We start from the raw sequence: 27,195 nt of genomic DNA on the forward strand, positions 1-27,195 counted from the left end.
CACTAAACAGACTCAGGAGAGTGTGTGTATAACAATAATAATTATGAGAGCGTGAAAGAATTGGAGAGTGGGTGGGGAGTAGATCTAAGGAGCTAGAGGAGGTTAAAGGAGATGGAAATGATGTAAATACAATACTCTTGCATGAAAGTCTCAAAAAAAATTTTAAATAAAAAAATTCGGTTTCCTCTTACAAATTAGACTTCTATTCTCTCTTCAAGCCATGTTTTTCAGGCTTCTTGTCAACAGTACAAATAGAAGCCGTTCATTTCCTCTTCATCAGTGAACACAACAAATACACAAAAAGGCCACAGATACTTACCCCTATAATCCTTGAAAATACTATGGCGAACACTGGTTGCATGCATCCGCTTATAACAGCACAAAACACACCAACGACTAAGTACAGCCATTCAGTTATGTTCAGCTTTAGGATCCGCCAGAAGGAAACAAGAGGCACATCTTCCTCCTAGAAAATGCATGCATTACAGCAGGACAGTTTACAAAATTCATAATGTGGGGGCTAGAGAAATGTCTCAGCAGTTGAGAGCACTTGCTGATCTTGCAGAGGACCCATGCTATGTTCCCAGCACCCACAAGGCAATTCATAATTGTCATTAACTATGAGTCTACGTGTTAGGATTACGCTGGCCTGCCCTGTCACCTGGCAGGATGAACCCAGGCAATACCCTGTCCCTTTAAGAGACAAGCTCCACCCAGTCACAATCTCTCACTTCCGGCCCAGGCAAGCCCACCTTAGCCCTTCCCTCTTTCTCCTCTCTCTCTCTCTCTCTCTCTCTCTCTCTCTCTCTCTCTCTCTCTCTCTCTCTCTCCCTTCCTCTCCCGTATCCTCCCAATACCATCTTCCTAAATATAACTCCATACTCCCCAAGCTCTCTTTGCATGGTGTATTCTGTTTACTGCACGGTCCCCCACCTGCAGTGGGACCTGCCAGGGTCACTTGTGCTGCATCTTACACTGGGGTTCTGTTTCTGGCCTTTAGGGGTACCCCCCCCGACACATACATGGTACACATACACACATACAGGCAAAACACTCATGCACATAGACGTATTATTTAAAAATTGATAATTAAGTCTATCATCTATAGCTCCATCCATTCATATTATCACTAATGAATATAATATGATTCCTTACTGACTGGTAGTACTATCTTGAAGCTAACTCTGACGTTTTCATTCTTTTTTTCAAAAAACCAAAGATGTTCTTATCAATACTCTTGATTCACAAGACAAGAATATTTACTAAGGGGAACAAACAGAATAGAAAATTTAATACTGGCAGAACCACCAGTCTCACTGTTTTTAAAAATTATTAAACTGCCCAACACATAATAATTCTGTTATTCGGACATTTGAGATTATAAAGAATACGTGCTTCTAACTCTCGTAAACATAATCTTGAAGGCTATATGTCTATTTAAATATCTATGGTTGGACTCCAGCACTATCCGCCTGTTCAGAATCTCCATGTATGCCCAGAGCACAAGGGCACACAGGAAGAGTTGTGTCCTACTTGCTATAGTAGATCGTAAAATGAGGGGTGGGAGACATAGCTCATTGGTACGGTGCCCAACTAAAAATATGAGGTCCTAGCACCACAAAAATGAAACAGAACAAAAAGCTTATTTTACTAATGCTTTAAGATTTATTCAGCATTCCTAACTTTAGGAATTCCTGACGGTGATGGCTAATATCGTCATTTTAATAGGATTCAGAATAACCAAGCAGACAAGCGTCAGAGCATGACAGCGAGGGATTATCCAGGTTAACATCTGCTTAACCGCGGTGAGAAGACCTAACTGTGGGGCTGACTCAAAGGGGAGGGAATCGAACACAGGCATGTATCACTCTAAAGTCCTGTCATGATGAACTCGCCTTCAAACTCTGAGACACTACAGACCCTTCCATCCTCCCTGAAGCTGCTCCAGTTGAGTACTCTGTCACAGAAAAGCCCTTAACTGACCACAGTTTCTTTACATAAATCCAAAATTAAAAAACTTCCTAAGAATTCTTACTCTTACATTCTGAGCTGACTGTAAAATGCTGTGGTTTTGATTTCTGGAATAATCTATAAAATATGACAGAAGGAGTCTTATACAATCGTATCTTGTTTTCCTCCTACCCCGGCCCTAGCTTACCCAATTAACACACAAGGAAGGGTGTGGAGAGGCTTTAGCCCCATGACTACAGCCACATCCATACCTGGGCCTCTTTCGCACTAACTCTTCTCTCTTGGTCTTGTGGACCGTAGCTACATTTCCGTATTAAAGGGGATGTGGATTCGTGTGAAGTCAATTCAGGGGCATCAGTGTCACTTTGGGATTCATAAGCTTCATTCTTCAGTTTAATCTCATTTCCTGTAGTCTAAAACAAATAAGAAAGATGGAGAGATTGGTTAGACAAGGGTCCATGGACATCAGCATTAGGAAAATCAGGAAAGTTCCAAGGTTTTATGGGACATGATGCGACTAAGCTGCTCTGCTTGCTCGTGGGATGAAATGTAAACCGCAGAGTGACAAGGACTGCCACCAAATAGAATACTCTTAGCCACTTCTGTGCTGCTTACTGGGTCAACTGCACACAAACCCACACATCTAGGAAGCAGGAATCTTAATTAAGAAAATGCTTCCATTAGACTGGCATTTAAGCAATTCTGTGGGGTATTTTCTTGATTTACGATTTCAGTGGGTGGGCCAGCACACTGGGCAGGTGGGCCTGGGTAGTTCAAGAAAGACTGGGGAAGCCAGAGTGAGTGAGTCAGTAAACAGCACTCCTCCATGGCCCCCCGCAATCAGCTCCTCCTCCAGCTTCCCGCCTGAGGCTCTGGTCTGACTTCCCGGATGATGGAACATAGGATGGAATCAGCCCTGTCCTCCCTAAGCTGAGCTTGGTCCTGGCACTTTATCACAGCCACAGAAAGTAACTGAAACAGTCTTTTTTTTTCTGGGGCACTCAGCCAATCAAGTTTGCTTTGAACTAGTGTAATCAAAGGCAATGAGGTGTATCACATAATGTGAGCCACATCTGCCATTTAAAATGTTCTAGCACGGGGGCTGGAGAGATGGCTTAGTGGTTAAAAGCATTGCCTGCTCTTCCAAAGGTTCTGAGTTCAATTCCCAGCAACCACATGGTGGCTCAGAACCATCTGTAATGGGGTCTGGTGCCCTCTTCTGGCCTGTAGACATACACACAGACAGAATGTTGTATACATAATAAATAAATAGATAAATAAATAAATAAATAATAAATGTTCTAGCAGCCATATTAGAGAATGTGAAAATGGATAAAAATCAATTTAACTATATATTTAATCTAGAGAATCCAAGATGTTATTATCATCAGCATATTATCCATTTAACATGCAGCAATACAAAAAGCTACTGGAATATTTTGCATTTTTTATACTAGGCCTTCAGAATCCCAGTGTTCATTATGTACTTAAAACATTTCACACTCCAGATTAACCAATATTCTGACGTTCAGTAGCCACATGTGGCCAGCAGCTCCTACCATGGGTAGCTCATCTCTAAACCTTGTTAAATGTTAATTATCCTTTATAAGCTTCTCTCTTTCCCAAAAAAAAGCAACACAAAACTCTTACTTGATCCTATATATCCACAGCACTTTTCCTGCTTTTCAAGATAATCAAATTAAATCATCTATAGCATTAAATGGTAGTACGTTATCGATAAGATAATTTTGGAAAATTCCAGAGTTCCACTGTACCTGTGTCATGACAAGTTTGAAGTAAATGCCCTTCTCTTTCATGAGCTCATCGTGATTTCCTTGCTCCACAATGACACCACCATCAAAGCCAGCAATGACATCAGCATTACGAACTGTAGACAAGCGGTGAGCTATCACAATGGTGGTCCGGCCTTCCCGAGCCTGGAGACACAGAAACCTGGCTTTCGAATCATGAATAACTAACTATATGGAAAGACTCACTCATTCAACTTATGCTTACTGAATGCCAGTGCTTTGACAACATAAAACCAGCAAAGCTACAGAAAACAGTCTATGATTTCAATGAATGCATGGGCATGAAGTTCCACTTAGCCGAGAAGCATTCATAACTGATAGCTCCAGTAGAGAAAAAAATTTGTTTTCTTCAGTGAGGTAAATCTGTGCACCAGCCACACTGCAGGGCAGGCTCAGGAGTAGTCAGCCAGCACAAACTGGACTCTGGATTTGTTTGTCTTGAGGATCAGAAGACAGAGAAGATGAAGTAAGGTGGTAGGAAGGTGAGGAAGGATAAGGGAGAGATTGGGGTTGCGGTTGCGTAAAGAATATGATCAAAGTTGGGTGGTGGTGGCACAGGCCTTTAATCCCAGCACTTGGGAGGCAGAGGTAGGTGGGTCTCTGAGTTCAAGGTCAGTCTGGACTCAGAGCTAGTTCCAGAACAGCCCGGGCTATGCAGGGAAACTCTGTCTCATAAAACAATAATACCAACAAAGAATATGATCAAAATATATTATATAAAATTCTTAAAAAATAAATAAAAATTATTAGAAAAGAAATAGAATTTTTTTTTAAAGAAGAGTGCTCTGAGGAGGTAGAAACTGAAAGATACTAAGATTCATAAATCAGTCTGTGCTGTCAAATCCATGAGCTCTAGGTTCAGGGACAGACACTGTCTCAAAAAAGAAGGTGGAGATCAATTAACGAAGATAATCCATGCATGCACACACATGTTCAAGTGCACCTATACATGCATATGCATACACATACATACACAGTCACACAGACAAGAAAAATACAAATAATGGAATACTAATATTCCTATAATTCAACCTTTAATTATAGCTGACCCACCTTATCCAGAGCAGCCTGAACCACAGCTTCACTTTCTGTGTCCAAGGCTGACGTCGCCTCATCCAACAAAAGGATCTTGGGGTTGCGGACCAGGGCACGAGCAATGGCGATTCTCTGTTTCTGTCCCCCACTCAGCTGCGCCCCTCTCTCACCAACCAGGGTGTCAAATTTCTACAATTAAAATGATAAAGAAACAATCAAAGTAACAGGAAATGTAGTAAGGCAATAAACTACCTCAGTTCTCATTTCAAATTGGGACGTAATCATCACTGCAGCTTGGTCAGCAACACAGTCCAGTTCTTGGCAAGAAGTATCTACCACTAGTCGATAGGGTGAGCGATGGAAAATCCACAGTAAACTGGACTTCCCCTCTAAGGAAGTTCATCCAACTCACAGGAGTTTCCTGAGTTCACATGAGCCTCGGGGTGACAGAGGGCAGGCACAACTCACGTGGGGCAGTTTCATGATGAAGTCATAGGCGTTGGCTTCCTTGACTGCTCTCTCGATCTCATCCATGGTGACGTTCTCTCGGCCATAGCGAATGTTTTCAGCGATCGTGGTGGCAAACAACACAGGTTCCTGACTCACCACGCCGATGATTTCCCGCAGGTACCTCACATTGATGGTCCTGATGTCCTGGCCGTCGATACTGACCTGAAACGGAATGTGTGGTTGTCACACTTTAGGACCACGCAGTCAGAACGATGGGCAAGGGAAGCACTGCTGGCTGCGCGGCCACTCACCATGCCCTCCGTGGGGTCGTAGAGCCTCTGCAGCAGCTGCACAGTGGTGCTCTTCCCGCAGCCACTGCTGCCCACCAGGGCCACGGTCTGTCCGCTCTGCACCTTCAGGTTGAGGCCCTTCAAGATCTGCCAAGACAGACAAGAAGCTAGTGTTAGGGCAATTCCCAGGATAGATAGACAAACGTAAGTTCTATGAGCAGAAAGCTGAATTCAGTACTGGGTTTCAATACGTAACATACATGTGATTATTTGTCTTTGTTTTACAGTATCTAAAAGAATGTCTCTATCCAATAGATTATTGAATCATAGATTTATCATTTATCGCCATACCTTAACTCCACTTCGAGATGGGTAGCTGAAGTGAACGTTTTTAAATTCTAGATTTCCCATTATACTGTCTGGTTTATGTCCCTTTGTTGAGAAGCTGTCAATGCTTGGCTCCTAAACAGAAGTGTATGTTAGGAGATCACCAGGTTACAATCACTACTCTGTAGTGACGCTTGTAGAGAGAGGAAGTAAAAGGGAAACGGACTCGAACAGTAATCAATCTTTTATGTAGGTGAACAAATGGGCCAGCCAGACTTACGTTATCAATTATCTTGAAGATTTCATAGGCGGCCCCTCTTGCATTTGCAAAGGCTTCTACGTTAGGGGCAATATGTCCAATACTGAAAGTCCCAAATAATATAGAGTAGAAGACCTGAAGAAAGGGACCAACGCATGCAATTACTTAGTGCTCAGCACAATTTTCCTCATGTTTCCTTTTTCTGCTAATATAACCAATATCATTTCAAAATGACAAGAAAAACTAACACAAAACACTGAGTAGAATAAATGGCAAGAATATTAAGTACTAAAACATTTTAAGTTTATGACTACGAAATTCAAGTTAAAATCGTGGTATTAGGCTACATTGAACTCTTTATAGTTCATACAATATCAAAATATTATACTGTAGCCACCAAGAGCAAATATTTGTTGGCTCTTCAATTAAAATAAATAATATAAATTTAAGTTTAAACACTTAATGTGTTTAGAATTTAGAATTAGTCTGACTTGCTTCATCACACAATGGTATACTTTCTATACACTCATATTTAATAGAAAGGTTTTTTTTCAAAGATTCAGCATTTTTACTTAGATCCTCACGAAAATAACCTGAAATAAACACAAGAAGCCCAGGTCTGTACCCGGATGAGTACTGTAATCTTCAGAACATTCTCTTCACACCTTTGGCTATCATGTTGACCTGCTGTCTAGGCTGCATCGGATGCTACAGTTTCTGCAAATGCATTCTCAATCAGGCAGCACACAGCTAGATATGACTCAGTGGCCCCAGTTCATCTCCTTACACTGTGCCCTCTTTGAAATCTAATGAACAGGTATTTGGGTTTCTGTTCTTTGTTTTGTTCAAAACACTTTCTTCTTGCTACAAAAAAAACTCGTCTTTGTTCTATTGGAGCTTTGCAAGAACTGATGTCACCACTCCTCTCCGAGCCCTACAGAAAGGCAACTGTGTATCACGCTGAGTCTTCATGCCACACTAGAAGGTATGGCACATGCTCCTGTCACATCTGTTTGGCATTAGAGGGAAGCCGTAAGAGTTTAGACAGTTGCTCCAAATCAGAGCTGGTAAAGTCCAGCTGGAATTTGAAGCCAGTAGGTCTGGTGCAAAATCCTGCACCTGTATTTGTGCGCAGTCCTACAAGGCAAAAAAGCTCTAAATACAATTTTCGATTACAAAGAACAACAATTTACATTTCTACCAAACTGTGAGGCTACCATTCAAAAGATTTTTACTATTTACTACTCATTTTTTGAGTAGTAAATCAGAAAATAAGAGAAGCGCTTAGCACGATTGTGTCAAAGGGAGACCATCTCATTAAATGTCGGCTCATAGAGGAGAGGTGGTCAATGCCAATGGTATTTAGGCTACAGGGCTGGGAATCACCTTTTCTGAAAATACTTCAAGTCTTCAGATACTAAATTGTGCCAGACCTTGCAACCAAGTTAATAATATACCTTAAGACCATTTAAAACAGTATAGTCACTTTGTTTTCCCATTGTGTATTCATCAAGTTTAGTTTTACATGCCTTTAAGAAAGCAATGTAACCAACCTAACCATGCCCTGGACTTCAGATACACTTAGCTTCTACAACTGAAGCTAAATGTGTAGTTTTAAACTATCTACTTTTCCTATTTCTGACCCAGAAAAGTCTGTGTGTGTGTTATGGTAATAATTTGCTAAAACCAGACAGTAACCTGAAAGCAACTTTAAAGAAAACATATCCAGCATAAATATTGGAGGCAATAAGTGGGTACAGGTTGATAATGTCTGCCTGCAGTTCTGGGTGCTATTTAGGGTCAGCAAAGTAGCACCGTCACTTGTAAACCTCTATTAAATTTTTCAGTAAAAAAGAATTTTTCGTTCCTTTCCAGTACCATGGTTTTCTATGCTGTTCAATGGATGTAGCGCAAAGCCCTTTGTAAGTGCAGACAGACAGACAGACATCAGACTGCAAATAACAAGAGAGACGACACAGGGAGAAAAGTGGAGAATTCAAAGAGGACTCATTCTTAGTTTGGGTAGTTTGAGTAACAATGACCCCAGGAGACTCCTATTTGAGTGCTTAGTCATCAGGGAGTGGTACTCTTTGACAAGATGATAAGAATGAAATGTGATCTTGCTGGAGTAGGTTTGGTCTTGTTGGAGGAAGTATAGGAAGTACACCACTGGGATCACTGGGGGTGGGCTTTGAGGTTTCAAAAGCTTGTGCTGGACTCCTTCCCCCCCTCCTATCTCTTTGCTTTTGGATCAGGATGTAGCCCTCAACAACTTCTCCAGCACCATGTCTGGCTGTGTGCCACCATGCACCTCACGGTGATGATAATGGACTAACTCTCTGAAACCTTAAACAAGCCCCCAATTAAATGCTTTCTTTTATAAGAGTTGCCTTGGGCATGGTGTCTCTTCACTGCAATGGTTCAGTGACTAAGACACTGGTTTATAATACTCCAAGAGGAAGACTTTTTTATTCTTTAACGCAACATTGAAACAAAAAGAATAAGTTTGCTTTTTTCCCCCTGGTTTTTCGAGACAGGGTTTCTCTGTAGCTTTGGAGCCTGCCTTGAAACTAGCTCTTGTAGACCAGGCTGGCCTTGAACTCACAGAGATTCACCTGCCTTTGCCTTCTGAGTGCCCAACTTAAGAATAAGTTTTTTTTTTTAAAGATATCTGTAAGAAAGACAACAATATTGATTTTTGGATACATCTAATTTCCTCTCCACTCTTGAACCTAGTAACGGAATGAATGTTTCTTTATAGTATTTAATAGGTTTCAAAACACATTCTTCTAAGGTTGAATTAAAACTACTCAACTGAAATGGCACTTTCAGTGAATCCTTTTACAAAGCACATATGACTTACGGTAATCACTTGTCCAACAGAGTACTCATTTGAGAGGACCAAAGAGGTCCCGTACCAGAATGCTAGTGCGTATGATGCATAGACCAATAGGTAGGCAATACCTATGGAAATGCCACCTGTGATAGCTTTTTTTATTCCAACATTTTTAGCTTCTTCTAAATTTTTATTGTACCTGGAAAAAAAAAAACAGAAATCATTACATGTACTCATAAAGATCGAGGAACTGTATCAATGTAGCAAGGGAGTTACTTGAGCAGTTGGAATGTACCAGCCCTGTAGTACATATGTTTTCTTCTTTTCTCCATACATTGCCCCTGAGATCTATTACTATTTGATTCCTTCATGAAGAGTAACTGAGGCTTAAATCTTTTCTGGCTTTAGTAATCATGAAATAATAAAAATTTATCAAAAGCGCATATTATTGCATGCATACACGCACACACAGACACACACACACACACACAACCCACAAGAAAAACCACTGCTCACGGTGGCTCTGTCTATGATCCTAGCACTAAGGAGGCTGAAGCAGGAGGAATGCAAGGTCAAGGCCAGCCTGTCCTCTTTGGGGAAGAGGGATGGGAAAAAGAAAAGGCATGGGAAGGAAGACGAAAACAGGGAAGAAAGAAGAATTCAGAAAATGAGAGAAGGAAAGGGTGAAGAACAAAGAAGGAAGAACAGGAAGGAGGAGCAGATAGTTAATGAATTGGAGATATAATGCTAGAAAACCTTAACATAAAAAAGCTACTTAAAGCTCTAGACCTTAAGAAAGTTCTACAAACAGTTTGCTCCCTTGGGGATACTAGGAAAATAAACTGGGAGATTCTACAGAGGAGAGCACTCTGAAAACTGTGACATGTTAAACCATGTTTTTTTGGTATTTAAAAAAGCTGTACTCAATCAGCTGAAGAGCTGTGCACACACCAACAATCCCAGACCCAAGGCAGCCCAGGCAAGAGAACTGAGAGCTCCAGGCCAGACGAAGCCACACAGCAAAGTGTTCCCTGTTAGAAACAAACAAGCCATATGCTTTATCTTATTTCTATAGAAGCAGTTATCAAAATCACTGTTCTACAGAAATGATTTTGGCTTGTGAATCTATGGAGGGTACAGGCCGGGGAAGCTGCAGGCACCATGTGACAGCACGGAACAGTGGAGGCACAGACTGGTCTAGGGGTGCAGTAGAAACCACAAGCTCCTAGCAAAAGACTGCAGCCTGGATCAGGCTTACATTTCACGGAAGGGCAGAGCTATTGAGTTGCACTCTGCCAGCCCGCCAGGGACACACAAGTCTACTAAACTACCACGCCTGCTTCTTCTCTTCCCTACCTGAGTAAACTGACAGAAAGTGTCTTAGCAGTGACAGGAGCCACAACACCCCAATAAAAAATGTCAGGTCATCATCCCTTACCAAAGAGAGGTGGTGCATAAAAACCAATTTCTGCTATGAAACTAACTCCAGATGGACAAGTTCCATCACAAAACCAAAAATTAGATTAAAAACCAAGACAGCAGGTATCCTCCAAAAAGTACCAATCTCATGGGAAGGGATGGTACTGTCAGGGTCTTAGCTCAAATTCCAAACAATCAAAAATATGACTATAGTCACACTCATAGAATTTAAGGAGAACATGAACACACCTGTCCAAGTCAACTAAAGATATGAAAATAGAATTCAATAATGACAGAAATACTGAGGAAAACTTAAGTCAAAATGATGCTCAAGACACAAAACTCAGTAAGTCAAATCAAAAGGCAAGGGGAGAAAGTCTTCCCAAGAGACTGGGTAATGAACATGGAACATGGGCTAGCAGGAATCAAGATAAAGGAATTGTGCCACCCAGTCAAAGACACTGAAAATTTTTTCAAACGCTTTTTTTATTTTTTACAAAACACATAAACAGAGCATGCGAGAACTTTGAGATACCATGAAAAGATCAAATCTATGAATGATGGGCACAGAAGAACAAGAATGGCTCAGAAAAGACTTTCAACAAAAAGCACAGGAGAAATGTTGCCACATCTAGAACAGGTGTGTATCTAGGGACAAAACACACACAGAACGCCTATGAGACAGGACAGGAAAGAAGCTCCCCGTGTCGTGTTATAGTTAAAACACTAAAAACACAGAAAGAGAGGGCAGATGAGGGGAGATAAAAGCTGCAGGAGAAAAGGCCCAAATCATATACAATAAGGGACCAACCAGAATAACAATTGATTTTTTTTTCCACAGAAAATATAAAAACCAGAAGGGTTTGGGATGATGTAGTTCATATTCTGAAAGAACGCTGCTAATAACCAAGAAAAATACCTGCCATAATTGAAAGAGAAACGAAATTTTCCATGACAAAACAGTCTAAACATAAGATTGGCAAGTTTGAAACTGCTAGAGAAGAAACTATGGCATATTTTGAGTATATCTGGCTAAGTAAGGACTCTCAGAACAGAAATCTGGCCACTCAGGAAGTAGAGCAACTCCCAACAAACAGGGCTACACAAAAGTAAAATGTCTTTGAATTAAATGCAGTCACGATTATGGTTAAATTTCCATTCCAAAGGAGCTGGTTTCCTCCCATAGCTGACGTTTTGGAGGGAAAGTGGGATAGATAGACTGAATGCTTCAGAAGTAGAAGCTTCGTGATGATATATTCCACAACATACTGAAGCTTTTGCCAAGCTGGGAGATTTAGATGATTTGCTATCCCAGACCCCATCCCCACCCTCACTATGGGAGACTTATTCTCATCTCTCAGGTCTCAGGCTAATTGAAATCTCATCTAAGAGACATTCTTTGACCATATCTAGATGTGCCCTCCTCATATTCCTCAGTACATTTCTTTTATCAAAGCATATATGTTGGGGGGAGTGTTTTAGTTGGGGTTCTATTGCTATGAATAAAGGAGAACATTTAATGGGGGGCTTATAGTTTCAGAGGTTTAGTTATCCATTATCACCATGGCAGGAAACAGGGTGACATGCAAGCAGATATGGTGTTAGAGAAGTTGCTGAGAATTCTCCATCTTTGATCCGCAGGCAACAGGAAGTAAACTGAGACACTGGCAATGGCTTGAGCATATATAAGACTTCAAAGCCCACCTCCACAATGACACACTTCCTCTAACAAGGCTACACATCCTAATAGTGCCACTCCCTTAGCGGGCCATTTCTTTCAAACCACCACAGGGTAGGTATAAGCAAAGATATTCCTGGAGGCTCAAAAAAGGTCTCCTGAGGCTGGAGTTACAGGTGGTTGAGCCCCTAAGAACTCAGGTCCTCTCCTCAGCCCTATCAAAGCATATTATGTCTCTCTAAAAAATAAATTCCAATAACTCTCTTAGAATCTTTTATTTCTCAGACTAATAGGTTGTCTGTGTACCAGATACTCCTTATTTAGTTTCTGTGCCATCTCTTTCTTCTGTAAGAATGAAAACATAGGCCTTCAAACATTTCAAAAAGTAAACAGAACATAAAAACCCCTTCTTCTGAAGGCATGTATTAGGAAAGCATAATTAGAATTGCAATTTTGCAGACTATTAGCAATGACAGAGAATTTTACATTTCTAGAGAAAGAAGCCCAAACCTTTCAAGTTCTTTCTTTTGTCCTCCAAATGCAATCACAGTTCTGATGGCAGCTAAGACTTCTTCGGCAACTGCTCCAGCTTTCGCATATGCCAGGAGTTCCTTATTAGTGAATGAAGTCATTACCTGTTAAAGTGTGATCTGGTATCATTTAAAAATGCGGAGCAACTCTATCTTTTGCAGAGTAAAAAAAAATAGATAGATATAAAAATGTTGCTTATACATACAAAGAACAAGATCTTTGAATATCAGGCATCTTTGGGGAGAGAAAAAGTGCACTGGATTCTCTACCAGTACCCTCTAACTAACCCAATGTCTAAGCAAGGAAAAGATCCTGGACACAAAGAGACCATTGGATCAGGTGCCTGATCTGCCTGGGACCCTCTAGCTCTTCCTACTTTTCAGGATTAACAAGAGGGCTCACTGGGTAAAAGAACAACCGAAGCCCCATGATCTAAGGCTGAGAGTGACAGAAGGCCCTGGAAACCACTGGAGGGCGGTGTAGACATGGGAGAGCCACTTCACAGTGAACATGGGGCTGTCCTCTCCTGAGCACTGATATTTCCAGGTAAGCATGTCTTTTCTATAAAGGTGGAGAACACACAACATCCCCTTCCTTCTTTCTTATACTTTCCCCAAGTAATAGCTCGGTAGATCTGAATCAGCGTCTCCTGTCGACTGTTAAACAGAAGATTAAAGCAAGTAGCAAGCCCACCATCAGGACTGTCATGGTTAAAGACCTTCCCCTGAGGTTCTGGGGAGGGTTCTGAACTCTGGATTCACCTACCTTGGCCCACATAGCAGATGAAAGTCCAATAAGAGGGGTGACAGCCAAAATTACAAGGGTTAACTTCCAACCACGGATAAATCCTACTATAAAACCAGCTAAAAATGATGTTATGGAATGGAAAAACATTCCAATTTTATCACCAATTCCTTCATTAATTTTGAAGACATCACTAAAGAAAAAAGAGATCGTGTTACAAATAATGTCAGATTTGCACAGAATTTATCCAGTTTTATATTGTTATCACTGAATCTGATATAAATTAATTTGTCGTCTAGAGTGTATGTATTTCACGTGATGGGTTAGCTGTTGCTGGTTTAACAGTGCCCTGTGGTCCATGTGGCCTCAGCATGAATACACATGTGATGTCTAAGACAATTCACTGTGAAATTTCAAACTGCTCAGGGATGTGTGTATATGACGCTGTTCTCTATGAACACGAATGGCTGAGTTCACTGTGTCTTCTGTGAAGCAGAGGCTGATTGACAGGAGCTCCCTCCTCCTTTCCAATGTCTTCCAAGGCCACCATGGAGCCCCAGCAGGATGGTACTCAGTGGGGCTGGACAGACCACACTGCTGCTCCCTGCCATCATTGCTCAGCTCACTCTGCATTTGACTCTGCCAGTCTGGTCCCTCACTGAGTGCCAGGCAAGCAGCAGCTCCGCCCCCCATCTCTGCCAGTGCACTGGGAATAAGAAACTGTGTAAGACACAAGGCTTTACTCTGCTCACTGACACACTGACACTGCTAACAGGGTGCTGGTATCTACTTCACAGCATTGAGAACAAAAGTGTATCTGACTTCAGCATAAAACTAGGTACTCACTCTGCGAGCCGGGTGTTGAGCTCCCCAACGTCATGCACGTCAAACCAGCCTATCTCCTGACTCATTATCGCGTGGAAGAACTTCTGTCTAATTTTGTGTATTTGTCTTCCAGCCGCCAGGCACCAAAATGAAACCTGAATGTAGGCAACTATGAACACACCAGCACCAATCCCCGTGTAATAGTAGGCGTACCTGAAAAACAAGAACACCGTGGTGCTGTTTGATGACCAGTCCTTCCCTCTGAACACAACTGAGCCTTACTTCTTCAGCTCTCTGGGGATCCCACCATCCTTAACAGACAGGAAGGGGTTGTAAGGAGCAGAGCTGCCATGTCAGCATGAGACTATATCTGCAGTGATATAGAAGAATGGCTCTGGGGCAAAGCCGGCTCTTCACTGAACTACCGTGTAAACTCAGGCAAGATGCTTGACATCTTAGGCTCCAATGTTCTAGCCGGTAAAATGGAGGTAAAAACAGTTATATAATATGTCCGAAAGGTGCTTGGGCCAGTACCTTACATATAGCAAGCACCCAGAGAACATCAGTTACTATGGAACAGTGCGTGGTATACTGGAAGTCTGCTGACATATGCCCTTGTAGTCCTAATTCTCTTACATCAACGTCAGTTAATAAGCCCCACGCCCAGGCTGTCTCTGCTTGTCAAGGGACATGTGACAGGACCTGTCTGAGAGTGGAAACTAGGGACGGAGGTGACTCCTCGCCCCTCTAAACTGACAGAGCTCAGCTGATAAGCGACAGCTGAAAATTAATACTATCGGCACCTGCCCAATTGGTCATTTTGAACTACCCTAAAATGTTTAAGGAATCAAAGAGCAGCCCTTCTAATTTAAACAGAAATTATGAAAAATGAAAGCCTTCAAGTTAAACTAAGAAAAGGTGAACTGACATTCCATGTTCTGAGTCTTCACATTCACAAGGGCAAACCTTGGCTCCTGCGATCAGTTCATGTTCAGATAAAAGGCAAACCTTCCGATGTCCCCATCTTGAAAAGGAGAAGTTCTACTTGTTTTCTCCTGAAAACTGCAGGGTGTCATGGGAAGCATCAGCATTACTTAGAAGGAAGGGAGTCCCTCATGTGGTATTCAACAGCTCTGTCCTCAACCTGTCAGGAATCCTGCAAACACATCACACCCTGATATAGCTCACAGCTTCCAAAAAGATATGGGGCAACTAGAAAGCTTCTCCCTAACAGATGAGTCTAGAATTAATCATTTTTCATGTGCTAATGATACAGCAAGGGTAACCCCATTTAAAAAAGTATATCTTACGGTTAGGGAACAACTTGAAAGCTCTTTAGTTTCATTAATTTGTTCACTCTTTCAGAGTTTAGGTCTTTCTGTAAAGGACAGGGTCTTGCCACATAGCCTAGGCTGGCCTCTATCTCACAACCCTCCTGCCAGTACCTTCACAGTGCTAAGATGGGTCATCATTCCTAGCCTTGGTAATATATTTTAAACAATCAAGATGTTTCTGTTAACTGGGCATTGTTGCTTGAGCCTGTCATCCCAGAACTTGGAAGGGCAGAAGGGAGGCCATAAGCTTGAGAGCAGCCTGGGCTGCATCAAGAGGTCAGACCCTGGCCCAAAAAAAGAAGAAAGAAAAAGAGAGACTTAAAGTTATTACAATATAAAAAGAATAATGCCTCTATACAATAGTGGTCAGTGTATTTATGTCTTCTCATTCAAATATAATCAAGGAACATGTCAAGGCATCCATAGAATAATGTAGAATCAAATTATCCGAATACTGTCATGGATCTTTGCACATTTGTTCAAAGATATTCTTCAGAAAAACGTTAAAGCCTGTAAATCATAAGCAAAATATATTCCTTAGTTAAACCAAGGTAAAAATTAAACATTTGTTAATTCTACAAATTTGTTTTGTTTGGGGGGGTTGTTTCTTTGTGTTTCAAGACAGGGTCCTTCTGTGTAACAGCTCTGGCTGTCCTGGAACTCTCTTTGTAGACTAGGCAGGCCTTGAACTCACAGAGATCCACCTGTCCCTGTCTCCCAACTGCTGGGATTAAAGTGTGTCACCACCACCCAGTTATTTTAGGATGCTTTAGTTCATTATTTACAATTAGATGCCAAGTTTAAAATTTCCCTGCTATCCAATATTATTATAATTTTTACTAGGGATACTGTGTAAGAGGTACATTAATAATTACAAAGCTATATTCAATGATTTTTAATTCAACTTCAAATTATATGAGTCAGAAATTTTATAGATCATTATAACCAGATTAATGCATAAAAGATTAATGGAAAAATAAAGAAAGTGTTGAATTACGTGGCCATATCTTCCTCCAGATGGTTGCTGCTGACATTCTCTGTACTGTTGACTTCACCTAGACAAGCAGAAAACAGAGCTGGGCCATTTATGCCTTTTTGCACTCCAATAATAATAAACATATAAAAAAAAACCCAAATTCGTTTCACTTGAAAATCTATACAAAAATAGGACCAAGTGATCAGTAAAATTCAACTTTAGTTTCAATCCAAGCTTTAATGACATCCATTCAAACAGTTCTGTGTTGGCCATGAGCTACTACGCAAAGCCTACATTCAATGGTGCTCATTTTCAAGAGGAAACCCACAGTGACAAAGAAATAGCAGTGTGACTGGACATGGGCGCATATGCAAACACTAATACTGTATTTCTCTGTTTCATGGCTATTTCACAATTATCATAAAGAACAGAGTTATGTGAGATTCCCCTCTGCATGCTGTGAATATCATTGGTTAATAAAGAAATCTGTCTTGTGCGTGGCAGGGCAGAATAGAGGTAGGCAGGGAAAACTGAACTGAATGCTGGGAGAAAGAAGGTGGAGTCAGGAGAAGCCATGGAGCCGCCACCAGAGACAGACATGGCGGAACCTGAGGGTTAGGAATCTTATAGTAAAACATAAAATAATAGAAATGGGTTAATTTAGGAGATAAAAGTGACTAGAAATATACATAAACTAATGGGCCAAGCAATGTTGTAATTAATACAGTTTCTGTGTGACTATTTCGTGGCTGAGCAGCCAGGAACAAACAAGTGGCTTACCATTACAACAGAGCATTATCCAATATTAGGAAGAGCTAATTGTCTGAACCAAATACATTAGAAACCCCAAACTTTAAACATTCACATAGACATGCATAACTACTAGTCAACATTTTTGTGTACGTTGTCAATTTTATTTAATATATGTGCACGTATATAAAAACTTTAAAAATACTTTTTAAAAAGCAACAAGTGTGAATCTTGGTCTACATTCAGCACCAATTTTTCTTGTCAGTGCCTGCTTGTATCAATCTTAAATTTGCATACATTTTGGTTGTTTCAATATCATACTGTTATTGGAAACATCACTCAGTGAGTCTACTTACCAAGCAAACACTATTCCCTGGGTTTGATCCAGCACCACATAAACAGACAAATAATACTGCTTAAGCATATGTGTACACATATGTGGTTATATGGTAAGTACTGTATTAGAAAAATGATCATAATCAAGACTGCCTGGTCAACAAAAGGCACATTTTCAATCTTACAGTCATTGCAAAATGTTAGATTATAATATGTAAGAAACTCAAGCAGAGGGAAAGGAAGAAAAAGGAAGACTTGCAATGTGAGCAATATGGACATTCAGTGTTTATCACAGACTTAATTCAAATATCAGGCTAGGAAGAGAGCCCAGTGGGAGATAACATGCCTAGTGTCTGTGAGGCCACAGGTTCAATTCTCAGCACCTCAAAAATGATATAAAAGTCAGGGGTTTGGTCTCTAACATCACATTTTTAAAGTCCAGAGATGAGATGGCTTTGCAGTTAGGAGCGTTAACCACTCTTACAGAGGACCCAGTGTCAATTCCCAGAACTTATACTGTGCAGTTCACAGCCTCCTGCAACCATCAGTCCATATGTCCACCTGAATGTCATCCCCCCCCACATACTTAAAACCAATCTAAAAAAATGAAGGGTCCTTGTAAGCTTATAATATCATTGAATTATCAAGGCTACTCTTGATAATTCCATTGCCAACACTTTTTTGAGATTGCAGTATAATTATGTCACTTCCCTCTTCCCTTTTCTCCCTCCAAATCCTCCCATATACCCCTTGCTCTCTTTGAAATCCATGCCCTTCTTTTTCATTAATTGTTGTCACACACACACACACACGCAAGCACACGCACAGGCACACACACTTCTAAATATATAACTGTAACTCGCCAACATGTTAACTGAGTACAACAGAGCTGTAAGTCTCTAGTAGTTTACTTTAACTCAATCTCTGCATGACCAACAATGACCTGCACACTGAAGCTCGGAGCTAGCCTGTGTCCACCAAGTCAAGAATGTCTGTGTTAGATGAGGGAAAGGATTTCCACAGCTTACTCATTTCTTCACTCCCCCAGGGTGCTTTTTACATCTCTCCTTATCCATCACTTTCCTGCTTCCAATCTTGCTGAGAAAATTAAGTTCTGCCAGTCCCCTCTTTATGCAAAGTTAGACTTTCTGAGGTTTCAGGCTCCTGCAGTGAACCATGAAATTGCATCATCTGAAATCATCTCTTTCTTATAAACAACTGTCTCAGACCTCATTTCATTTCTTCAATCCTGGGACTGCTTTCTGACAGGCCAACACATGACCACACACGAAACTGTGCAGACGTCTCTCCCTTCCTCTTTCTCATCTCCTCTGAGAGTAACCACGTCCTTCAGTTTCTCAGGCTAAAGCATCATCCTCAGTCCTCGCTTACACTCAAGCCCCGGACTCGTAACTAGTGCTGCTCACCATTCACAGTGGATTAGATTCCTGTACTTCCTCCTGAAGTTGTCAAAGGCAGTTCTGACTTCACAGAGCTCCTTCCTTTTCTACATATCTCTGCCAACACTTGTCCTGGGTGTTCTAGCGCCCATTAACACGATCTTCTCAAACTCCTTACAAGCAAGAGCTGGAGCTCCGACCCTCCACCTTTCACAGCACTGCAAATGGTACGTTAAGTGAATGTTATTTGCAAAATCCCAATAACGTCGGTACCACGAATAATCCTTACTTTGATTAGTAATGTTCGATGGAATACTGGCTTCTGCTTTTGTAAAACTATCTGTCATGTGACCAAACACCAGCATCAAGAGGGGAAGTGCAGTCCCATGGATGACAGCAGCCAGCGTTCCCAGGGCCATGTAGAGCTTGTCGAGCCAATCCGCATAGCGGAACTAGGAGGAAGAAGAGCAGGCGCACAGTGAGCGCAGGCGCACAGTGAGCACACGACACCACGGACGGTGCTTCTAAACAGACCCCGAAGTCAAGCCCATTTCAGACTGTCACGGCTACTGCCGCACACCAAGCTGTCCTCTACTGGTGCTGAACTTCGGCAATCATCTCACCATGCGCTGTACCAATTCTTTTTTAATTAATTTATTTTTATCTATGTGCATATGTGGGGGGGGCATGAATGTGAGTGCTGTCAAAGGCCAGAAGAGAACATCAGATCCCATAGAGCTGGAGCTATAGGGTGGAGAGTTCCCTGGTGTGGGTGTGGCAGCTGAACTCTACTCCTCTGTAAAAGCAGCGAGTGCATTGAACAGCTGACCTATTTCTTCAGCCCCCTGTACTAACTATTCCTCCTGAATTCAGGCAGGTGTCTTCTTTTTGGTAATATCTGATGAAAATTTTTAACGTTTCAAAGAAGATGACTAAGAAAAATAATGTTTTGAAAAGGTAGAAATCACTTCTCATCCTGTGGTGGCGTACATGAATACTTTGACTGGAATCACAGTCAGTGAGAAGAAATACCTTTCTCCACATGGCTGTAAGCGTGTTTCCACATTTAACAGGAGAGAGAAGACCCCTGACTGTTAAATCCTAGGACTTGCCGGGCGGCGGTGGCGCATGCCTTTAATCCCAGCACTCGGGAGGCAGAGGCAGGCGGATCTCTGTGAGTTCGAGGCCAGCCTGGTCTACAAGAGCTAGTTCCAGGACAGGAACCAAAAAAAAAAAAAAACCTACGGAGAAACCCTGTCTCAAAAATAAAAAAAAAAATCCTAGGACTCAATAATCCACCACAACCTTTCTTAGCATGTATTTCAAGATATGTGTTCACACTGACACCACGAGACTGCCAATAAAGCTTGGCCTTGAATCAGGGTGCAGAGTTAGCAGCGAGCTTCCAGAATTAGCCACAGAGACTTTGGAGGACCCAGGATACATACAGAGAGACACAAAAAGTAGTAGGGAGGGGATTAGAAAGATTTGATGGGCCTTTTTGGATGGGGGTGAGTGGGATGAGGGTAGAAATAATAAAAAATTTAGATAAACTCTTTCAAACATGAATGGATAGGCTTTGAGGCAAACCTGTCAGGACTTCAGAAGCTTGAAAGATGTCATATTATCAAGCATGGTGATATAATGGTAATCCCAGTACCCAGGACTTCAGGGCCTTGACGGATGGCATGTTACCAAGTGATATAACAGTAATTCCCAGGAGGAATGAGGTAGAAGGGTCAGGAGTCTGAGGCCATCCATACACACACAGCAATACCCTGCCGTAACCTGTACCAAACAAGACAGCAGGGATGCAGAAGCATTCCTCCACCTCACCGGCAAGGACCATCAAGAAAAATACATACAGGTAAAAGATAACTGGTAACATAACTAATTTGGAAAACATTGAAATCTAAGCCAGGAAGGGCAAGCGACTGAGGTTCAGTCCATGGCAAACTATGCTTGCCATTCTTCTGAAAAGAAGCTAAATCCTCAGTTAACGTCACCCCCAGCTCCACCTCCTAAGAAAGCCTAATACCACGTGGAATATCTCTTTTGTGACGTATTTTAAACAATGAATGAATCCCAAACTCACCATCCCAAATATGCCAACGGTCGGTTTCTTTTCTTTCTTCTCCTTTTGACTAAAGAACATAACAAAGGAATTGAATGGAGGTTCAGAAATTCTATGAAAACTTTAAAGTACCAGCCTGCTAGAGAACCAGGAGAAACATGTCTACAGCATACTAATTCACTAGGATCAGTCACTAAGACAAACATGTCTACGCAGCACTCATTCACCAAGACAAACATATCTATACAGTACTAATTCACTAGGAAAAACATGTCTACACAGTACTCACTCACCAGGACAAACATATCTATACAGTACTAATTCACTAGGAGAAACATGTCTATACAGTACTCACTCACTAGGACAAACATGTCTACACAGTCTCAGTCAAACAGTCTGATATAATTAAAGTGTAAATGCAAATGTTCACATATTTTAGACATTTAAATATATGATTATCACTGATTATTGTCTTTCTATGTTTGACTTTTACACTTTGCGTATGTGTGTTCTCATGACTATGGGAGGCATAAACATGCAAGGTGCATGCAGGAGGTGGGAAACCCTGCATGTCATTCCTCGCCATCTTTGTGCTAGAGACAAGGGCCCTTGTTATTCACCACTGGATTAGCCAGGCCAGCTGGCCCACAAGTTTCCAGTGGTTCTCTTGTTTCCACGTCTAATGGTTCTCCATTAGAGTGCTGGTATCACTCATACATCTCACCACATCTGGCTTTATATGGGTTCCGGAGATAAAAACACAGGTCCTCAAGCTTATGAAGCAAGTACTTTTCTCAGAGAATTACAGCTCCTATCCCAGGTGTTGGGATTTGTACAAGAATAGTTTCTTGTATCTAGATATTTCCTAATATTTTTAATGATTACATTCATTCACACTTTTATTTGCAAGTAACATACTACACATTAAAAAATGAGAGTTTTTTTTCCTTTTTTGGTTAATTTTAGTCTAATTATAATATTATGGCGGGGCATGGCAAAGCATATTTGTAATTCCAAGACTAAAATGGCTAAGACAGTAAGATTACACATAGGAGGAAAACCTGGGCTACATAGTACGTCCCTACTTGTAAAAAAGAAAAGACAGAAAATAAATCATGTTCCAGAATTAATCTGCCCAATTACCTTCTTGGTAAGTCTAGGTATAGTTCAATTACTACCTAGACATATATTCATTCATTCACTTTTATTGGCAGTCTGGATAGTATTTCTAATCATTCTCTTTGCTACAGAAAGTAGTGATCAGATGTTGGACATAATTATCCTAATTTGAAAAATAATTACTCTATGGGCAAATTTAATTCTGTAAGGCATCTGAAGTCCTCAGTGGACCAAATAAAACCTTAAAAAGCCATGGTTTACAAACAAAACAACGTAACTATAAATTGTCAAAAAGATGCCTCTACATGTAAAAAAAGTCAACTGCTACTCAAAGTTACAAATCAAATAACTCTACCTCACAACCCACATTTGTCACCACCTGTCACTGCCAGCAGGGATGGCAAGCCATGCCAAATCACTCCTAGGAGAGACTATTCTAGAAAGAACATTATTTTAACACCGACTTTGAGGTTTAGAAGTTTATGGGTTTTTTTTTCATGCACTAAATGAAGTAAGAGGATCATTTTAAAGGAGAAGAAGTCCAGTTCTTAGTAGCACAAGATGGACACAAACCCACGAGCTCAGGATGGGTCCTGTGCTGGTGCAGCCGCAGCACAGCTTCAGGATCCCCGAGCTAGGATGCAAGAAAAGAGACAGCCATGACCAGCTCTGCGTTTCCTTACTTTTTTGTTCTCTGACACTGATGCTACTTAAGAGAACATGTGACATTCTAGGTATGAGCTAGAATGATTCAATGAAAACTCGGAAGAAGGCATATGTTGACCTTTGGTAGATAGAAAAGCATACAGAGGAGTTATTTTAACTTGTCCTGAGACCTGTTGATAGAACAAAACTAAGATTTAGAATGCAGTCTGCTGCTAAACCACCAAGTTGTGAGGCTGGAGATGCAGACCTCCGAGACATCAGCCAGGATGGGGCCAGTGGTACAACACTTACCTGGCACTGGGCTAGATATATTGTTCAAAAATAGACACTTGTCTAGCATGTACAGAACCTGGATTCAATCCCTAGTACTGAAGGGAAAGGTATCTTTAATGTATATCTGTGAAATTTCTCTAGCAACATGAATGACTCTTAGTTTTTCTTGTTGAGCACTGAGTTCTGAGCTGACAGTGCTCTGAGTAATCTACTAGGAGTGAGGACTGGTGACAATGTGGATTCTCTCTCCCAGAACTAAAGCTTAAAAGTCACGTAGAGGCTCACCCAGGCAACATCCTGGAGTAGATTCTGAGAACCACAAGTCAGTGCTGAGGAGCAGTTTAAGAGCCACTAAGCAAAAAGTACAAGGAATTTCTCTACTCTGAAGTCACAAGAGAACCAATGATAAAATGAAGATATGCATAGAATCAAACCATCTATTTTCTTTACCTTTCTCTTTGAACATCATGCAATACTTTGTATGCAATATACGTGAGTGGTGGTGTACACCTGCAATTCCAGCTCTTAGGGAAAGGATGTGGGATGATCTCCAAGCCCAGGCCAGCCTGGGCGACGTGGTGAGTCTGTGGACAGCCTCCACCTTACAATACAGCAAGATCCTATCTCAAGGACAAAACAAGACCAGAGTACACACGGATACACACGTGAATGTGTGCACATAGTTCTTTAAGCTACTATGCTAAGCAATTACCTTCTAGAATGTACTGCACATTAGACATCTGGGTTTCAAGCAGGGCACAAAAAGAACATGAATGTTCAATATAAAACTATGGACTTAATGTGAAAGAGGATGCCCTCTTATTCATAACTTTTATTACAGATATAAAAATTACTGTCTGGGATACCCAAAAGTTCTCCTAAGTTGATTTCTTTACTTTTTAATATTGATGGGGAAGGGGAGGATTTAAAACTACAAATGCATCTCACAGTGTCTTTTTCTAGACAACACTACCCTAGAAACCTGGCTGGATCAGATGGAACACGTCTGCAAGCAGTCTCCTCAAGCCCCACCACACACTGCAGAGGTTCAGAGCCTGAGCCACCATCTGTGGGGCTGCATCTGATCACCTGGAGAAGCTGCTGAAGGAACTCTCCCTCGGAAGAGCGGTTTCCCCACCGAATGCTCAACAATCCTCACCTGATGGGTAGTGTGTTCCAGACAGCTGCATTTTCCTGCAAAGAACTTTCCTAGAATGCTTTGCTGCTCACCCTGTTCCCAGCTCTCAGAATATCAGTGAAGCATTGGCTGTATTGGACCTAGCATCTCTAAGTCACTTAGAGCAATCATTTTCTTTGAACGTCAAACTTCCCTATCATTAGCCAGTAGAAATTCTTCCAGCTTGTTACCATGACCGGTTTTTGGTTTTGTTGTTTTTCACGTCTTGTTTATTTTATGTGTATGGACGCATGCACAGTGGAGGGAGGCTCACGCACCACCGCAAGTTCCTATGGAGGTCAGGGTCAGCTTGCAACTTGCAGCTGGCTTCTGCTTCCACTCTGAGGGCTGGAAACAGAGTTTAAATTCAGGCTTGTCAGCCTTGCAGGAAGCTCTTTGCCTGCTGACAGGCCTGGCTGGTCCTGCTGTGTCTTTTGACTAGTCCATAAACCCTGATTCCTGGTTTGCTAGCATCAGTTACTCCAGGCTCAGAGTGTATTCTCTCTGTCCTAGATCGGGCTGAAATGAGCTGTTCTATGTAGCATCCGTTTCTTCAGCAGAAAGCACCAAAGAGCTTCTTTCCAATGTCCTTTCAGTGGACAGAAAGTGAACAACTAAAGATATTCATGACTTCAGATTGGAGTTTCTCATTCTAATTTTACATCTTTTTTTTTTTTTGGTTTTCTGTCCACTGAAAGGACATTGGAAAGAAGCTCTTTTGGTGCTTTCTGCTGAAGAAACGGATGCTACATAGAACAGCTCATTTCGGCCCGATCTAGGACAGAGAGAATACACTCTGAGCCTGGAGTAACTGATGCTAGCAAGCCGGAGGCTACAAACTAATTGCTCAAATGTACAAGACATTGAAAGACTCTAAATGCATTTGTAAGCCCCCTCAACCCTAAGACATTTTTCTAAAACCTTACACTCACTCTATCTTGGAAAAAGGACAGTCGCACACACACACACACACACACACACACACACACACGCTGGACTGCTTATCCTCCTGTGTCCTTGTGAAAAATCTTCAAACATAACTCCATTCTGGAAATTGAGGCAAAGACAACCCACAGATGTTGACTCAGTTCCTGATGTATTGATTTAGTCACTAGAACAAGGTCAGGAAGACCACAGAGATGCTCTCCCTTATCACCCGACCACACAACTATTCTCCTGTCCTGGAATAGACCAATCATTGCTGGTAACCCTTTGAAGAAGCCAATCCAATAAGTTGGAAAACAACCTACAGGTTTCCCCCCTTGTGTCTGTGGCTTTTTGCTTTAAAAGATGGACTGTAACAGCTATCGGATGTCCTTCATATCCTGAACCTGAAGGACCCTGTCATGACAGAATAAAAATCCTCTTGCTTTTGCATCAGTTTGCGGTTATGTGAGTGGTGTCTGGAGCAACTCTTCCCTGATGTTTGGACATCTAGTCCAACAACATGCTAAGTATGAAAGCGAAATAAACTGGCTACCTCTTTTTGCCCATCTTCGAGTTCTTGTCTGCTCTTCCGTTCAGGTCCTCTTCAAGCGCCATCACGCCCTGGGGAGAAATCACAGTCCAGCAGCCAAATACATGTCCGCGGGGCCCAGAGCCTAGGCTGACCTCACTGCCCTGAGGAGCCCAGCGGTGAGGAGGAGCCCCGCCCTGATGCTCCTGGTCTGGGTCTGGAGTAACTCAGCCTCGGGATCCAGGGAGCTCCCGGGTCACCCACCTAGACCTGGTGCTGGTTCTGGATCCTGCCGCACCCCCCCCCACCCCCAGCGCGCTCCCCCACCAGAGCTAGGCAGCAGTATCCACCACCGGGGGCTGGCGCCCAAAACACCAGCTGGGGGCTCCCGGACCTCCCGGAGCGACATGGGGGTGTCACGACTTGGTCCCCACTGACTTCGGTGGCCTCTGCCCCCTACACCCCACCACCACCACCGCCAAGCTCAGGCATCCCGAGCAGCAGACTCTTCCTGGGAACTGCTTACTACTCGTGTTTCCACCTCCTTCGCAAGTCCGCCAAGATGTGGAATTTGGAAGAAGCGACTGTGAGATTTGGGGAATTTGGGAAGATGTGGGCAGCGGCCTCAGCCTCTGGGAGCTTCAAGAGCCGCCCCGGGAAGGAACTGGAAGGCTCCCGCGGGTTGGGAAGAGCTGGGAACTAAAGTAGCCGCAAACCCGCCGCCCAGGGGCCCCGCGGCCAATCAGCCTGGTGGGCGGGATTGGGCGAGCCTGCTGGAGGGGCTGCGAAACAGGAGCAGCTTCCCAGCCTCTCTGACCTTTGTGGAAAGGCATCGGAATCCTCAGAAACAAGTCTCTACTTGTTCAGGTAGTCTCCACAAGAAAGTGTATTTGCCTGGATAGTGCACAGTTGGCTCACTGGTGGATCACACTGAAAAGGGTAATTTACCTGATCAAGCTAATCTGTAATTAGTAAAGCAATCAGGGGCTTTGCTTAATCTTCTGTAAAGTCCCCTTCTGGCAGCATTGCTTTCTTTTTGTGATTTTTAAGGCTGGTAGAAATTTTTCTGCGAAAGCTTTCGTCAGAGTGTTTGGCATTTTTCTAAAGTATATCCACTCAGTTTTTTTGACTTGGTGATAGTATTACACAATGGGGCATTTCACAGTAGAAATTTAAAGTGCATAGTACCTTTTAACTCTGGACTCAACATCCACATTTCTCCCAGGGAATATGAGATTCTTACGTTTTCTGGAATTCTGATTGTTTCGGGTGTTGGAGTGTAACACACCCTTTCTCCCTCTGGTTGTGCCAGACTGCAACCTAACATTCTGGCAACTCAGTGATGCAAAAAGTCAAACTGAGCCCGGAGTTCCTGATCTCCTGCCAGGGAAGCACTGACCACCTGATTAGAAGTGGTAGAGAACTGGTTTTTGTTTGTTTATTTGGTTTGTTTTTGGG

General features: G+C 42.1%; 1 protein-coding gene across 1 annotated transcript in view; it reads right to left on the reverse strand.

Annotated features, from left to right (window-relative positions):
* The window catches only part of LOC142839800 (multidrug resistance protein 2), a 52,953-nt gene extending 26,614 nt beyond the window's left edge, over positions 1-26,339 (reverse strand). The window contains exons 1-17 of the mRNA XM_075956117.1: positions 26,264-26,339; positions 25,762-25,829; positions 21,068-21,116; positions 19,262-19,424; positions 16,508-16,565; positions 14,198-14,389; positions 13,373-13,544; positions 12,587-12,711; positions 9,007-9,178; positions 6,165-6,278; positions 5,909-6,019; positions 5,579-5,704; positions 5,286-5,489; positions 4,836-5,006; positions 3,747-3,908; positions 2,223-2,384; positions 320-466 (exon numbers count right to left, since the gene is read on the reverse strand). Coding sequence (XP_075812232.1) covers positions 320-466; positions 2,223-2,384; positions 3,747-3,908; positions 4,836-5,006; positions 5,286-5,489; positions 5,579-5,704; positions 5,909-6,019; positions 6,165-6,278; positions 9,007-9,178; positions 12,587-12,711; positions 13,373-13,544; positions 14,198-14,389; positions 16,508-16,565; positions 19,262-19,424; positions 21,068-21,116; positions 25,762-25,823 — 2,190 coding nt within the window. The 5' untranslated portion in view covers positions 25,824-25,829; positions 26,264-26,339. The remainder of the gene's footprint in view (positions 1-319; positions 467-2,222; positions 2,385-3,746; positions 3,909-4,835; positions 5,007-5,285; positions 5,490-5,578; positions 5,705-5,908; positions 6,020-6,164; positions 6,279-9,006; positions 9,179-12,586; positions 12,712-13,372; positions 13,545-14,197; positions 14,390-16,507; positions 16,566-19,261; positions 19,425-21,067; positions 21,117-25,761; positions 25,830-26,263) is intronic.
* Between the last annotated feature and the right edge of the window lie 856 nt (positions 26,340-27,195).

This window comes from Microtus pennsylvanicus, chromosome 22 (genome assembly GCF_037038515.1).
Source record: "Microtus pennsylvanicus isolate mMicPen1 chromosome 22, mMicPen1.hap1, whole genome shotgun sequence".
NCBI classification, from domain to species: domain Eukaryota; kingdom Metazoa; phylum Chordata; class Mammalia; order Rodentia; family Cricetidae; genus Microtus; species Microtus pennsylvanicus.